This window comes from Mandrillus leucophaeus, unplaced genomic scaffold, assembly GCF_000951045.1.
Source record: "Mandrillus leucophaeus isolate KB7577 unplaced genomic scaffold, Mleu.le_1.0 Scaffold160, whole genome shotgun sequence".
Classification (NCBI taxonomy): domain Eukaryota; kingdom Metazoa; phylum Chordata; class Mammalia; order Primates; family Cercopithecidae; genus Mandrillus; species Mandrillus leucophaeus.
In genome coordinates, this window is record NW_012101588.1 from 340,768 (window position 1) to 356,978 (window position 16,211).

Consider the following 16,211-nt stretch of genomic DNA (forward strand, 5'->3'; position numbering starts at 1 on the left):
CTGTACATACACATACACACAATAAATGCCACACACACTGCACACACCTCACACCATACATACATCATACACACACACCGTGCACATACCACGCACACACCACAAACACCATACATACTACATATACACACACATCCTTTTGCTATATGTACCTAATTGTATAATTATATTGTAATTTTGGTTAAGTAAATATTCAGTGTTCATATTTCTTCATGACTATGAAAATGCTATTTATAACTGAGGCATGTAGTATTCTTTTATATTTCTCCCTAGAATTTATTATTTTCTTTTCTGTAAGCGTTTATGTCATTTTTCTAATTCTACTCCAAATTCTCAGTTTTATAAACCTTTTCAATATGCCCACAAACCCATTAGGCCATCTAGCAATGTTCTTAGATTTTCTCGGGAGCCATCATCCCTGCTCTGGCTGGTCCTGGGTACACAGCTGGCCTGCTGTCCAGCTGTCATGGGATCTCCATGGACTGTCATCCAGAAGATCCCCTTGCTCCTCTGACATTTGATCCCCCATATCTTGAATCCCACATCATCCTTTTTCAAAAAAATTACTACTTCATTTTTCCAGAGCAAACCTCTGTATCTGATACTCAATGAACTCTAGTGTCATCCTTAGAAAGAATACATGGAAGGTATTTTATAATTGAGAAATTCTCATAAGAAAATTAGCCATCTTAAAGTGAACAATTAGTTTTATGTAGTACATGGCAACCACCACCTCCATCCAGTTCCAAAACATTTTCATTGCCCCAAAATACAATGTGGTACCCGGTAAGCTATTACTTTCCATGCCCCCATCCCAGCCCTTGCTTTCGAGGTTTAGCCATGCAGCATGTACCAGTGCTTCATTCCCTTTTGTGGCTCTATAAACCACAATTTTTTTTATCCCCTCATCTATTGATTGGCATTTGGGTTGTTTCCAACTTGTGGCTTTTGTAATAGTGCTGCTATGAACCTTCTCATGCAAGGTATCTGAGTACTTGTTTTCAATTTTTTTGTCTATATACCTAAGAGTAGAAGTGTTAGATCGTATGGTAATTCTATGTTTACCATTTTAAGGAACTGCCAAATTGTTTTCCACTGTGGCTGAACCATTTTACATTCCCACCAACAATGGAGAGGATTCTAATTTCTTTACATCTTCACCACCACTTGTTATTCTCTATTTTTTAAATTATAGACATCCTAATGTATATGAGGTCTTATTTCATTATGATTTTATTGGCATTTTCTTAATGACTAATGATGTTAACCATCATTTCACTTGTTGGCTATTTGTATATCTTTTTTGGAAAAATGTCTCTTTACATTCTTGTTTTTCTTTTTGTTGTTGAATTGTAAGAGTTTTTTTTTTTTCCTCCATTTCTCTTCTTGTTTGCTCAAAGAATACTGTGCTGGCAGTGAGCTGCACTGCTGCACTTTTTTTTCTAAACAAGAAATGGGTTAAGTGACAGTGGTCTCACCCTGTCACCCAAGCTGGAGTGCAGTGACCCAGTCAGCTCACTGCAGCCTTGAACTCCTGGGTTCAAGTGATCCTCCCACCTTAGGCTCCCAAAGTGCTGGGATTACAGGTGTCAGGCACTGAGCGCAGCCTAGAGATTTTAATATATTCTGTATACCAGGCCTTTGTTAATGGGTTTGCTTCATCAGTAGGTTGTTTTTCACTTTGTTGATAATGCCCTTTGTCACATAATAGCTTTTAATTTTTTTCGTTACTCTTCAATTATGTTTTCCAGTTTTATTGAGATACACTTGACAAAAATTGTATGTATTTAAGATGTACAATGTAATGTTTTAATATAAATGTACATTGTGAAATTATTACCATAATCAAGTTAATTAAAATAGCCATCATTCACATATCTTGTGTAAATGGTAGGAACACTTAGGATCAACTCTTTTAGCAAATTTCAAGTATGCAATACCGTATTGTTAACTGTAGTCACCATTCTGTACATTAGATTTCCAGAACCTATTTATCTTGCAAAACTGCGCATTTGTATTTTTTGACCAATATCCCTCCATTTCTCCCTTCCCCAGCTCTGGTAATCACCATTCTACTCCGTTTCTAAGAGTTCAACTTTCTTAGATTCCACATATAAGTGAGATTACACAGTCTATTCCTTCCTGTGTCTGGCTTATTTCACTTATCATAATGTCCTGCAGGTTCATCCATGTTGATGCAAAGGCAGGATTTCCTTCTTTATTAAGGCTGAAAATATTCCGTTGTGTGTGTGTCTGTATATAAGACACACTTATATGTATATTATATGTGTGTATATATATACATACAACAATGTGTATGTAACACACAGACACACATATGTATACACACCTTTTTGTCATCCATTTATCCTTTCATTTATTTATTTGTGTATGTTGAACTATCCTTGCATTCCTGGGACAATTCCCACTTGATCATGGTGAATGATCCTTTTAATGTTCTGTTGGATTCCATTTCCTAGTATTTTGTTGAAGATTTTTGCACATATGTTCATCAGGGGTATTGCCTGTAATATTCTTTCCTTACAGTATTCTTTTTTGTGTTTCATATCAGCATAATGCTGTCCTCATAAAATGAACTTGAAAGCATTCCCTTTTCTTTAACTTTTTGGAAGAGTTTGAGGAGGATTGATATTAGTCCTTTTAATGTTTGGTATGATTCAGCAGTGATTCAGGTATGATTAGGTCCTGGGCTTTTTGTTGATGGAAGACTTGTTATTACTGATTCAATCTTATACTTATTATTGCTCTGTTCAGACTTTCTAGTTCTTTCTGAGTCAGTCTTGGTAGGTTTTTCACTTCTAGGAATTCATTCATTTCTTCTAAGTTATCCAATTTGTTGACATATAATTGTTCACAGTAGTCTCTTATGATTGTTTGTACATCTGTAATATCTATTGTAATGTCTCCTCTTTCTGATTTTGAGTTTTCTTTGTTTTTCTTAATCTAGTTAAAAGTTGGTCATTTTTTATCTTTTTAAAAACCAATATTAGTTTTATTTCTTTTTTCTATCATTTTTCTAGTCTCTACTTCACTATTTCTGCTGTGATCTTTATTATTTCTTTCCTTCTACTAACTGTTGGGTTAGTTTTTCTTTTCTTCTTTGTCTATTTTTTTGAGGTGTAATGTTAGGTTGCTTATTTGATATCTTTCTTCTTTATTGATGTAAGTATTTATTGCTAAAAGCTTCCTTCTTAGAACCACTTTTGCTGCATACGGTAAGTTATTGGTATGTTAGTGTGCCCATTTTCATTAGTTTTGAGTTTTTAAAAATTTATCTTTTAATATCTTCTTTGACTCATTGATTGTTCAGGAGCATGTTGATTAATTTCTATGTATTTGTGGATTTTCCAATATTCTCTTGTCATTGATTTCTAGTTTCATACAATTATAATCTGAAAGGAATACCTGGTAGGATTCTAATCTTCTTAAATTTGTTTACTTGTTTTGTGACCTAACATATGATCTATTGTGGAGAAAGTTCTATGTGCACTTGAGAATAATGTGTATTCTACTGCCATTGGACAGAATATTCTGCATATTTCTGTTAGATTCATTTGGCCTAAAGTGTAGTTTAAGTCTCATGTTTCCATAAGGATTCTCTGTCTGGAGCTGTTGAAGTCTGCTACTGTGGAGCTAAGTGGAGCTATTGAAGTCTGCTACTATGATTTTATTACAGTCTAGCTCTCCTTTGAGATCTATTAAATTTTTTAGCTGTTATATGTATGTATTAGAAGTTTGGGTATATATATAAATAAGTATTTATAATTGTTATAGCAAATTGATCTCTTTATCATTATATTATGACCTTCTTTGTCTCTTTTTACGGTTTTTGACTTAAAGTCTGTTTTACCTCATGTAGATTGAGTTTCCCTTATCGAAAATTCCTAAAACCAGAAGTGTTTTCAATTTTGAATTTTTTTGGAATATTTGAATTACAATATGATTTAGTTTTTTAGAATTTAGAATTTTTTTTTTATTTTGGAATATTTGCATTATGATATGGTTTGGCTGTGGCCCCACCCAAATCTCATCTTGAATTGTAATCCCCAACATGTCAAAGGAGGGACCCAGTGGGAGGTGACTGGATCATGGGAGCAGTTTCCTTCCTGCTGTTCTCATGAAAGTGAGTGAGTTCTCATGAAATCTGATGGAAGGTGCCTGCTTCCCCTTAACCTTCCGGCATGGTTACGTTTCCTGAGGCCTCCTAGTCATGCTTCCTGTTAAGCCTGTGGAGCTGAGTCAATTAAACCTCTTCATAGTTACCCAGTCTCAGGTAGTATTCTTTTTAGTAGTCTGAGAATGGACTAATATACATTATATATTCACCGTTTTAGCATCCCTAAAGACCAAAATCCAAAATGCTCCAATGAGCAATTCCTTTGAACATCATGTCGGCACTTAAAATTTTATTAATTTTGGAGTATTTCAGATTTCAGACCTTTGGATTAGGGATACTCAATCTGTATAACTGCACCTGCTCTCTTTTGGTTTCCATTTGCTGGAATATTTTTTCCATCCCATTACTTTAAGGACATTATTTGTGTCCTTATAGGTGAAGTGAGTGTCCTGTATGCAGCATGTAGTTGGATCTTATTTTTTAGTTATTCAACCACTGTATATCTTTTTATTGGAGAATTTAATCCATTTTCATTCAAGATAATTATTGATAAGTAAGAGTCTGCCATTACCATTTTGTTAATTGCTTTCTGGTTGTTTTGTAGACTCTTTGTTCCTTTCTTCCTCTCTTACTATCTTTCTATGTGATTAAGTGATTTTCTCTAGTGGGATGCTTTGATTCCTTTTTATCTTTTGTATATCTACCTTATGCTTTTGCTTTGTGGTTACCATGATGCTTACAAAAAAGTCTTATAGTTACATCAGGCTATTTTATGCTGATAACAGCTTAACTTTGATTGCATAAAAGTTCTGCACTTTTACTCTACATCTCCCTGCATTTAAAATCTTTTTATGTCACAATGTATATCTTTTTATAGCATATATCCCTTAACAAATTATTGTAGCTATTATTTTAAATAGTTTTGTCTTTTAACCTTCATGCTAAAGATATAAGAGATTCATACTTTCATATTACAGATATATGTGGCCACCATTAAAGTGTTTGAATATTATGAATTTGACTGTGTACTTACTTTAGCCAGTGAGTTTTCTGGTTTCTTTTTTTGTTACTAATTAGCATCTTTTTTCATCTTGCAGACTCCTTTTAGCATTTCTTGTAAGACAAGTCTGGGGTTAATGAACTTCCTCAGCTTTTGTTTGTTTAGTAAAAGCTTGATCTTTCCATTTCTGAAGCACAGCTTTGGTGAATGCAGTATCCTTGGTGTGTAGTGTTTTTCTTCAGCACTTATAATACATTAACCTACTCTTTCCTGGCCTGTATGGAACCTGTTGAGAACTTTGCTGCTAGCCTTACTGGAACTCTGTTATATGTGATTTGCTTCTTCTCTCTGCTTTTATGATTTTCTCTTTGTCTTTGATTTTTGACAGTCTAACTTTGTCTTGATGTAGTTATGTTTGAACTGAATTTAGTTAGAGACTTTTGACCATCTTGGACCTGGATGTTGGTATCTTTCCCTAGACTTAGAAAGTTTTCTGTTATTTTTTAAAATAAGCTTTCTACCCCCTTTTTCTCCTTTGTGTACTCTTATAACTAAAATATTTGCTGTTTTCATGCTGCCTCATAAGTCCTGTAAGCTTTTTTTTTCACTATTTTTTGTCCCTCAATTCTGTATTCACAAATAACCTGTCTCCAAGTTCACAGATTATTTATTCTACATGATGAATTCTGCTTTTGATGCTGTCTATTGCATTTTTCACTTTATTATTTTTCCAGTTTCAGAAATTCTGTTTTACTTTTTAAACAGTTTTAATCTCTCCATTACATTTCTCATTTTGATCTTTTATTGTTTTTCTGATTTTTTTGAAAACTCTGTATTTTCTTGAAGTTTACCAAGCTTTCTTCAAATAATTATTTTGAAATCTTTGTCACGTTGTTAATATATCTTTATTTCTATGGGGCCAGCTACTGGGAAATTATTGTGTCCTTTGGTGGTGTTTTATTTTACCTCCTTGTTTTTTCATATTTCTTGTTGTCTTATATTAACGTCTATGCATTTAAAGTAGGAACTGATTTTAGTCTCAACAGTCATCAGTTTCTAATTCATCTACTACATCTTCAGTATTACCTGTGCTCCTGAGATTGTGTCTGCTACATCTTTATGGTGGAAGCCCCATTGATGGAGCTCCTGCATCTCTTCCCAGTGGCACAGTCAGGGATGTTGTGTCAGTAGACTGAAGGGCCCACAGTGGGAGCATTTACACAATGCACATTAGCAGATGCTGCCAGTCAGGGCTTGATTGCCCAAAGCCAGTTGTTAGACATTTACTAGCACACCACTTGGATACAAATAAGTGGAGAAAATAGGAGAGGGTGGCTTTCAAGAACTTTGGCTCTAGAGAACAGTAAAAGAAAGGATGGTAATGGAAGGATGAGGTGAGAATGAGATAAGGCTGGTCAAACAAGAAAGATCTGAATATGTTTGAAAGCTTCTCCCAATAGGTTAAAGATACTGGAGAAAGGGTTAATCACTACAGTGAGGCACCCAAAAAGGCAAGTCTAAGTGAGTGCTGGCCCTGGGGTAGACACCAAGACAGTTCTTCCAGTGTAAGATGACAGGAGGAATGGGAGGGAGAGGAACAGGTGAGAGTGTCAGTAACTGGGTGCAGAGGGGACTCCCCTCCAGCGCTTCTGTTTCCCTATGATGTAGGAGGGGAGGCCTTGGGTGTTGGACCCCGAGAAGGCACTCAGTCAATCACTGTGAGATGTGTGAGTGAACCCATGGCTGCCAGGTGTGCAGGGGCCATAACTCAGGGTTTGAGGAAAGGAGAGAACATTTGAAATCATGACAAAGGAGAGCCAAGGCAGTGATGTGGGATGCAGAGGTTGCTGTGGTTGAGAGCTACTCCAGTGAGTAACACAGTGGCTTCACAGTGAGGAGGCCTGTGGGGGAAGGCCCAGCTGTGTCTTCCTGGGGGCAGTAACACCTTTCCCTATTCCATAGGTATCCTGGCATCCATCTGTGGTGGCCTTGTGATGCTTTTGCCTGAAACCAAGGGTATTGCCTTGCCAGAAACAGTGGATGATGTAGAAAAACTTGGTAGGCATTGTCCAAAATTCAATGCACCCCAAAGAAAAGCAGCATTTCAAACCAGTGGAGAAAGGAAGATGTTGAGAAAATTGAATATGCCTAGGGAAAAAATAACAATAAATCCTCATCTTATATTGTAAGCAAAAAATTCAAAGTAAACATAAAACATTAATGTAAAAAAAAACCCCACCCAATCTAGATAAGAATATGCATTATTTTTAAACATGGTTGTGAAGAGAAAAGCATTTCCATGTAAGGTGCTAAGACTCAGAAGTGATCTAAAGGCAGGAGCTGTTGATGTGGGAAAGTAGAAATCGCTGGGACATGCAGCAGCAGGGAATTAACAGTGTGGCTTACTCTACAGAGTGAGGAGTCAGGTCTGTGTAGATGGAATGGCATAGGCAGATTTTCAAGACTGATTACAAAGTGAAACATCACTGAATTATGTGTTATAGTATTTATAAAAAACTAAAACCAAAGGCAGTTTCTCTCTGTAGCTGGATAGGAAGACAGATGACACACAGATGGTAGCTAGGCAGATAATAAGTAGATGGATGATAGATGATAGATAGATAGATGGAGATGAAAGATAATGGATAGATGGATTGATGAACAGATAAATAGATAATAGATGATAGATAGGTAATAGAGATAAGTAGGCAGAGAAAAGAAAGAGAGACTGAGTTTTGGAGGCAGGTGTTTAAATAGTGTACAAGGAAAGCTAATATCCAGCCAATATACAAACATGAAGAGTTATATCAACAAAAATTAACATTACTGAAATTCTTTCTAAGTTTCTGTTTTAAATTTTTCATGAAAAAAGATAGAGAATATGAATATGAGAATGTATACTAAAAGATGTAGTATATGTCCTCTGGGGACACAAATGAGCTGGGGAGATGGGCAGGGAACGGAGGGCCATCTCTTTCCTGTCAGAGACTTCCGTACTGTTTGATTTTTTTTTTTTAAAATTATGACACATAGTCTTGTGTTTTCTATGTAATCTTTAAAAATGATTTAACAGCTAACTTAAAAAATAAAAGGCAATCTTGATAATGAATTGGAAATTAAGGATACGGAACTCTAATGCTTTTTAATATTTCAAAAATCCTGAGGAAAATCTTTCTTCCCTTTGACTGCTGCCTGTGTACACACTGAGAACGGTGCATTCATTCTTGATTCAATCAGGGGTGAGATCTGCAAACTGATCAGGAAGAATTGGAGGAAGAGGGAGTCCTTTGAGACCAGGACTCTTCTACCACATCAGCCGCATTAAAGTTAAACAACTGGGAGAGATTGTCTGTGGCTGGTGAAGGGTGGTGGGGTGGTGCAGGATTGTCCCAAAGGGGAGCAAGGAAAACTGATATCCAACTAATATATAAACATGGGGAATTATACCAACAAAAATTTAAATTACACAAATTCTCATTTTTTTTCTGTTTATGAATTTTCATAATGAAAAGTTGGATAGATTAATTATACCTAGTCCCCACACTTGAAAAAAATCTAGGAGTATGGTTTACAGTACTACAAATTAAGCACGTTGATTGTGATCCATGATTATTTACTCTAAAAAAACAACTTCGTGCTAAATGACTGAAACCTGTTAGTGTATTCCCTTCTAAAACTGCATTGGATTATTCTATCATTTCTGCTGGGTTTTGTTCATATCAGCAGCTCATTTCCAAACATATGTTAATTCAGTAGAGAAATTCATGAAGAGCTTAAATGTTGTAATGCTAACTAACCTCTGTTTAGGGTCTGAAAGCAAGTCAAAAAAGGAGCCTGAAGTGATTTCTGTTACTTTTGAGTTGGGTTTTCATCAGAAGTTAGGTATGTGTATTTGATCAAAACCAGCTATGCTATTAAATAATAACAGAAGACCTTCCTCTAACTATTTGCATAATCTTTCATAAGGACTTTCTCCTTTGTTTTTTCAGTCCACATTCTTTTAAGTGTGGCAGGAATTAAAAAACCCCAGTTTCCAGCTCTCACCTTTGAGGCCCCTGCCAAAGGTGGAAGGAGCTATCCAGGAGCTGATCCTCCTTGCAAAGCTGTCCTTGCAGAGATGCATGTGTGCGTTTCAGCTACATTATGCTATGCTGTTGTAATATTGTATAAAGACTTCAATCTATCCAGAGTATTTTTATATAATGTTGGATGAGTTAGGACTATTTGTGGTACTGTTGAAGTTTCTGGGAACACATAATATGTAGCTGGCTTAAAAAAGAGTCTCTCAGGTGCACGGCTCTTTCTGTTTTTGTTTGTTTGTTTGTTTCCTTGCACTGGAGCAGTGGTCTCTGACTCATTAGGCTAAAGAGAGACGAGGGAAGTCCCTCACCTGATTCTCATAACAGCTCCATCAAGAATGCAGGATTTGAAAACCAAGGATTTGGGAAATTTGTGCAGAAATGTTCATCAAATCTTATCAGTCAAGGGACTAAGCCCATAAGTGAACATTCGAAAAACTGCAGGGAGGATGAAAATTTGGGAATCCTGTTAATGAGGAGACTGAATCACAGGTTCCTGGGCCACAGAATGTGAGCGTTCGTGTCCTTTGCTCACCTTGGTTTCCGCATGCCTTTGCAGCATGAACAGGTCAGGAGTCTCTCCCCTCTACCTTCTCTGTAGCATCTGGGGTTCCAGGCATGGTTTAGGCCCCATTCTAGCAATAAGGGCCAATCTGCTGTACAATCTGAGGTCTTGGTTCTGTTATTCATAAAATAATGCTGTGGTCCTGAGATTATTCAGAACATTTTTGGCTCTCCTTTAGTGGACACCTAGAGCCACAGATTCTCTTCTTTACTCAACAAATCCCATGGATTATGATTTCTGGGTCTTAGGATTTTAAAAGTGAAGGGATATTTTTCATATATTTGTTAAGTTCAGTTCCGTGGGTGCCTGTGGCCAAGAGTTAAAAACATGAACAGTTCCCATTCAATCTTGACACTTTGAGTTGTCTTGGGGAGGAGCTTACGTTTTAATTTAAAAGAAAGGTCAATTATATCCATGCTTAACAGGATCAGCAGGCGCTTTATAAATGACTTTACAGAGACGAATAAGGGATTTGATCTTTCTTTTTTGTTATCGAGGCTTTTGAAATGTGGAACTTGTGTGTTCTGCTTGTATGTTATATTCAATATCTTTTCAGATGCAATCTGTATTTTATGCTGAGATTTTAAAATGAAATACTTTATGTGGACAGGCAAAACTGGTACCAAAGGGAATCCTTCACAATGGGGAACAACATTTCTGTAAGGAGAACAGGCGACAAGATACACGAAGTGTGTGCTAATTGTAAAATGAGCATCTTCATCCTTAAAGCACATCGGAATTGAATACAAATAATCTATTTGTCAAGGAAATAAACACAGCTCTTTGAGGATTTGATACTTTCACCCTTTATTCACAGTCACTTGCAGTTTTGCTTTTCTCTGCATTTCTCTGGTATAAGATGACTGTTGCATTGTTAAATTGTATTTTGAGTGGATATTTTTGTTTGGTAACAACATTTTAAATGGTAAAAAATGTGCATTTGTCCCTTCTCTTCCTTCTAAACATGTGTCTCTCCCACAGGTCATTCTCCTGTGACCGTGTGTACTACAGACTGTTTCAAAACCGGGCAGGCAATTAACAATGGGAAGTAAGTAGTCTACCTTCAATATGTGCTTGTTGTTCATTTATGTGCTCTTGGCACCAGTCCTAGACTCACATGTGCCCCAGAATAGCATTCAGACTCTCAGCTGGTCTTGTGTTACACGTCCATGGCCCGATTCACTCCATGGTATACAGCACTCTGCTCCATGTCCCCTGGGCTGAGCTCAAGTCAAGCAATCAGTGACAGATTTCATTCCCAATAACAGAACCAGTTCGCATGACTGCCCATACATGTTGCAGCTTTGAAAACATTCATCTCAGTGTTAGAAATAAAGACAGTAAAAATGTGTGTCAAGCCCTCGTTAGCTGATGAGGTAAACGCATGGACAACTTCTTAGGACTTCTTGGCTCTCCCCTCTGTGACCTTGTAGCCTGCCCAGTCCTTTGTGCAGCTGTTCCTTATCAAAAGCAGCTATATCCCCCCGTCTGCCCATTTAAAATTGGTGGGGCAAACAAAGTGCATGAAAATGTTGAAGACCAAAACCAAAATTAACTCAAATCAAAGTTAAGTACAGAGTTTATTTTTAACAAATGTCGTAGCTATGTCACCTTATTACAGAATTCAGCAGTCAGAAAATAATACAAAAAATGCTGAGGTTTGGCTTCCCTGGTAGCTGGGGACAATGTCCTGGTTTGTTTACTGTCAGTTATTTCCAGCATGCTAAATCCCTACCCATGTTCCAGCCTCTAGGTGAGTCAATGCTTCACTCTGTAATCCCGTCCAATTAATTATTTCTCATCACTCCCTCGATCCAAGTGACAAACCTTGAAACACGAACATAGACACCTGGCTTATTGGGACGCGCACAGCCAAGACCCCAAGAAGTAACTCCTTGTAAAATGTATTTGTCCTTCTCGAAGCAAACCAGAGGCCCTCCACTGTCACCCTATACAGAGGGAGAAAAATCCATGTGAGGGTTAGGCTGCCAGTCTTTTATTATGGGATGCCATCTTTCTATTATCCATATGTACATTTTCCCAGTAATTGAAATCAGAAAGGGACTATGAGCATATTACTCAAGCATCTGCAGTGCTTAAGTACTTAGCAAAATCTGTTCAGCAAAACCACACCACTTAGTTTCTCCTGGGGGTAAAAAACCCCTTGTGAATCCTGCACACATCCCTTCCTATGTTGGTGTTTCCTTTAGACTGGCCTAGCCTGGGCATCACTGTAAAGTGTGTGCAGTTGGTCTCTGTCCTGTACCCTCTACCTCCTTCCCTACCAGAAAAGTCACCACTTTAGTCCCTGGCCACAAGCACACCCCAGGAGGGTGAGTGACCTGAGGTAGTTATGGCACTTAAAACTCCCTTGCTACAGATCTCGAACTCAAGCCCCAAGATATCTCCTTAGATTATCTGAATACGCATTCAGGGACAGATCTAGGGAGTTTCTGAGCAACATTTAGGAGTCTTCGGTGGAAAATCCTTGAATTTGCCACCTGGGGAATGAAGTCTAAGGGGCTGAGACCGAGACGGGAGAGCACAAGACTAACTTTGATCTCTTGATCTTTTCTTACCTGACAACTGTCAGTGCCTCCGGTCAAATGCCCAGCACAGAGCTCGGTGGATTTGACTCTTCCATTCAGAAACTCATAGCGATTGCACACTTTATTCTCAATCACGGGGAGCTGGGCTTCCTTGAGAAGGCCAGCCCCATGGGTACCTGTTTTTAAAAAGATGAAAGAAATGGTTACTGCACCCAAAACATGTTCAGGAGGAAATTCCAGAAGAACAGAGCAGCAGCGCTGGACCTCCTGTCTGTTTGTGAGGCTGCAGAACACAAGGCAGCAACCAATGCCGCTGAGGTCTCTGACCCTGCAGAGTGTAAACATCACATATGATTCTCTGTTCCTGAGACCTGGATTTAACAATCTGGGCTTTGTCATGGTGGTTTGGAGTTGATTGTTGTTCCTCTACTTTTTGCTTTTACAACTATAAAGAATAATGTTTAAAATGTAGAGTCTGAAAAATGCAATTGCTATTTTATATATTCTTTTTTCGGACCTTTTAATATGCTTCTTTTACTAATTATATCATAACACAAAATTTCACATATTGATTTTTTCACTCAACATTGTATCATGAGTTTCGTATAATTCTACAATCTTCATAACTAATATGTTAATGGGGAGCTACTGCTTAATGAGCATGAAGTTTCCTCTGGGGATGAGGAAAATGTTCTGGGAATATGATGATGGTTGCACACCATTGTGAATGTACTAAATGCCACTCAATGGTACCTTCCAAAAGGGTTAAAATGGTAAACCTTATGTTTTGTATATTTTATTGTAATAAAAAGAATAGTCATCATTTACCAAGAATTAACCTTTCCAGGCACAAGCTTATAATATGTTGTATCTCACTTAATCCTCTCAACAGTCCTGTGAAACAGGCACTTTTATCATTCCTGTTCTACAGTTGAGGAAACTGAGGCATAAGGAGGTTGTGTAGTTCAACTTGAATCTGGGTCTGTGGAGTCACTGCCCTAATGCTTCCTCCCCAAGGCCCCACTCTTGCTTCCAACCTTCCACATGTTTGTTCATAAAGTTCATTCTTATTCCTTAATATTTTCTGAGCCTAAGTTCCCATAAATTACATAGACGTATTTCTGTCTCCCAATAACATTGCCACATTATTTGTAAAAGGGTATGATAGTGTGCTGTGTCACTAGAAAGCAATCACTTCACCTCACTTGTATGAGTGTTCGATTTTTAAAATATTAGCTAATCAAATAGGTTGAAATTGTCCCGATTCATTTTCCAATTTACACTTCTTTGACAATTAGGGAGAGTGAACATTCTAGTTGTGTTTCTGCCTTTGTGAAAAACTGCTTTATTTTCTTTGCCAAATTGAAATAGAATGTCTGTAAAATTGCCAGAGAAAATGTCGTTTTTCCAGATAGACATGCCCAGGGATGTCTCAGTGTTCTCACAAATAATCCAGTTTTCCAATTTTGCAAGCCCATGTTTCATTGAAATTTTGCAAAACTCTTTGCTTTGCGAGCATGACACAGGCAAGAACCGAGGCACTCTCTCTTTCTTTCCCCAAAGCCTTTGACTGTGTTTAGATCATTGTCTCGGGTTCAGAAAACTGACACTGATTCTGGAGTTTACATGAGCTGCATGGTAGAGGCTTGTCCCAGCGCCTCGCTCCAGAGCCCAGCTCAGCCCTATCTGGGCAGAGCTGCAGGGAGGAAGCTCTTCTTGACTACCAAGCCCTGGGCAGTGGGTGCATCACCTGGACTGTGGAGATGTGTGAGGGAGCACCCTTCTCAAAATATTTTGCTAAAAATTAAGTTAGGTGTCACTGCTCTGGGATCTGCTCTCTGAGTAAGGCAAACACCCTGATAAGGGGGAAACCCCACCATGAGTTGCAGGGAAATTGATGCAGTCTGTGGTTGTGCTGCCTTCCAGTGGTAGAGTGGTAGATGTAGAGATGGCACCTCTGAGGGCCGGAAGGCCACAGGTGACCTGAGGATTGAAGCCCTCCCTGATGGGGCCTTGGGGAGAGGGTAACAGGGAAAGTCCAGCATCAGGATCAGCTCAGTGATTGCAGATGACGGCTGACCTGGAAAAACCCCTTGGCCTCAACACCTCCAAACTCTGCGTTTGGAACATCCAAGTCAGGGAACATCTGGAAACGTGAAGGGAAGAGCAGGAGAACTTTAACCCCCCTCTGAGAAGCTGAGAACACCCACTGATTCATTGTCATTATTGACATGGAGAAAATTGATGAACAGGCCTGAGTTACGTTTTGTGACTCATCCTGGTGGTTGGTGGTGGGACTGAAGAAACAGTGAGTGGGCTCTGCACTCAAGACCCAGCTACAAACTGGTTATGTGATGTCTGTTGATAATGATAGTGATGGTGGTGATGGTGGTGGTGGAATGGTGGTGATGATGAGGGTTGTGATGAGGGTGGTAGTGATGGTGGTGGTAATGATAATTGTGCTGGTGGTGAAATGATGGTGATGGTGATGGTGGTAGGTGGTGATGATCATAGAGGTGGCAGTGGTGGTGATGGTGATGGTGATTGTAGTGGTGGTGGTAATGATAATGCTAATGGTGGTAGTAATCATAATGACTATCAAGTTGATAGTGGTGGTGACGAAGGTGGTGATGGTGGTGGAATGGTGGTGATGATGGTTGATAATAATGATGGTGATGGTGGTAATGATGGTGATGGTGATGCTGATGGCAGTAATGATGGTGGTGGTGGTGGTGGTGATGGTGATGGTAATGTTAATGGTGATGGTGGTGGAATGATGATAGTGATGGTAGTGGTAGTGATGATGATGGTGGTGGTGATGATAGTGATGATGGTGATGATGTTGAGGGTGACAATGGTGATGGTGGTGGTAATGATAATTGTGATGGTGGTGGTGGTGGTGATGATGTTTGAGGGGATGATGATGGTAGTTGTGGTTGCAATATGGATGGTGATGATGGTGATGATGATAAGGCATAATCTTAATCCTCACAATGACCTTATATGTTGGTACAGGTGAGAGAACTGAGGCTAAAAGAGATTAACTAACTGCTCAATCTCACAAGGAAGATGGGAGAGCCAGAACTCACACACAGATCTTTATGATTTTAGTTTCGTGCTTTCATCAGTTGAGGCATTGTAGAGGATCTGTTTGCTTTTTGGCTGCCCAGCAGCCTATCACACTCTATCCTATAATCCTGTTGAGGGAACTACCCTTTGCTCCCATCTTGGTATGAGTGTGGTCCTGTGTCCACCTCCAGCATGGAACAGCTGATGTAAGTTGGAGTTAATCAGTGATGGGTTTAGGGCCTGGCTGGTGACACAAGTTCGACCTCTCAGAGCTAGAAAACTATTGTTTGTGTAATGGGGAGAGTGGCTTTCCTTATTTCTTTCCTGGCAGAGCCAGAGCCACCACAGCATCTGCAGCCACGAGAATATCACCTTTGTGCCCAAGAATAATGCCTACTCCATGGCTGGACAGGGCCTGGAGCCATGATGTGAGCCTGCAGAATTTTCAGTTCACTAAGAATTTCCCTTTTTTGCTTAATCCAACTTAAGTTGGATTTTCTGTCACTTGCAAGAAAGAGTCATGTTAGATACAACTCTATTCCATATTATTATCAGGAGCTGCCATGATGGAGTGCTTAGCATGTGCTCGGTGCTTGATGCACTTTCTTATTGTTTCTCCCCCAACAGCCCTGCAGCCCCCATTTCAGCTGAGGAAGCAATCAACAAGAGCTCATGACTTTTCTTTCTTTCTCTCTTCTCTTCCTCCTCTCCTCTCCTCTCCTCTCCTCTCCTCTCCTCTCCCTTCCTTCCCTCCCTCCCTCCCTCCCTTCCTTTCTTTTTCTCCTTCCTTCCTTCCTTCCTTCCTTCCTTC

At 38.9% G+C, this 16,211-nt stretch overlaps 1 protein-coding gene across 2 annotated transcripts in view; it reads right to left on the minus strand.

The window, feature by feature from the left end:
• Window positions 1-11,316: 11,316 nt before the first annotated feature.
• PLG (plasminogen) overlaps window positions 11,317-16,211 on the minus strand; it is a 55,867-nt gene continuing 50,972 nt past the window's right edge. For both annotated transcript variants that reach the window (XM_011975912.1, XM_011975911.1), the window contains exons 18-19: window positions 12,362-12,507; window positions 11,317-11,731 (exon numbers count right to left, since the gene is read on the minus strand). In XM_011975912.1, coding sequence (XP_011831302.1) covers window positions 11,570-11,731; window positions 12,362-12,507 — 308 coding nt within the window. In that variant the 3' untranslated portion in view covers window positions 11,317-11,569. The remainder of the gene's footprint in view (window positions 11,732-12,361; window positions 12,508-16,211) is intronic.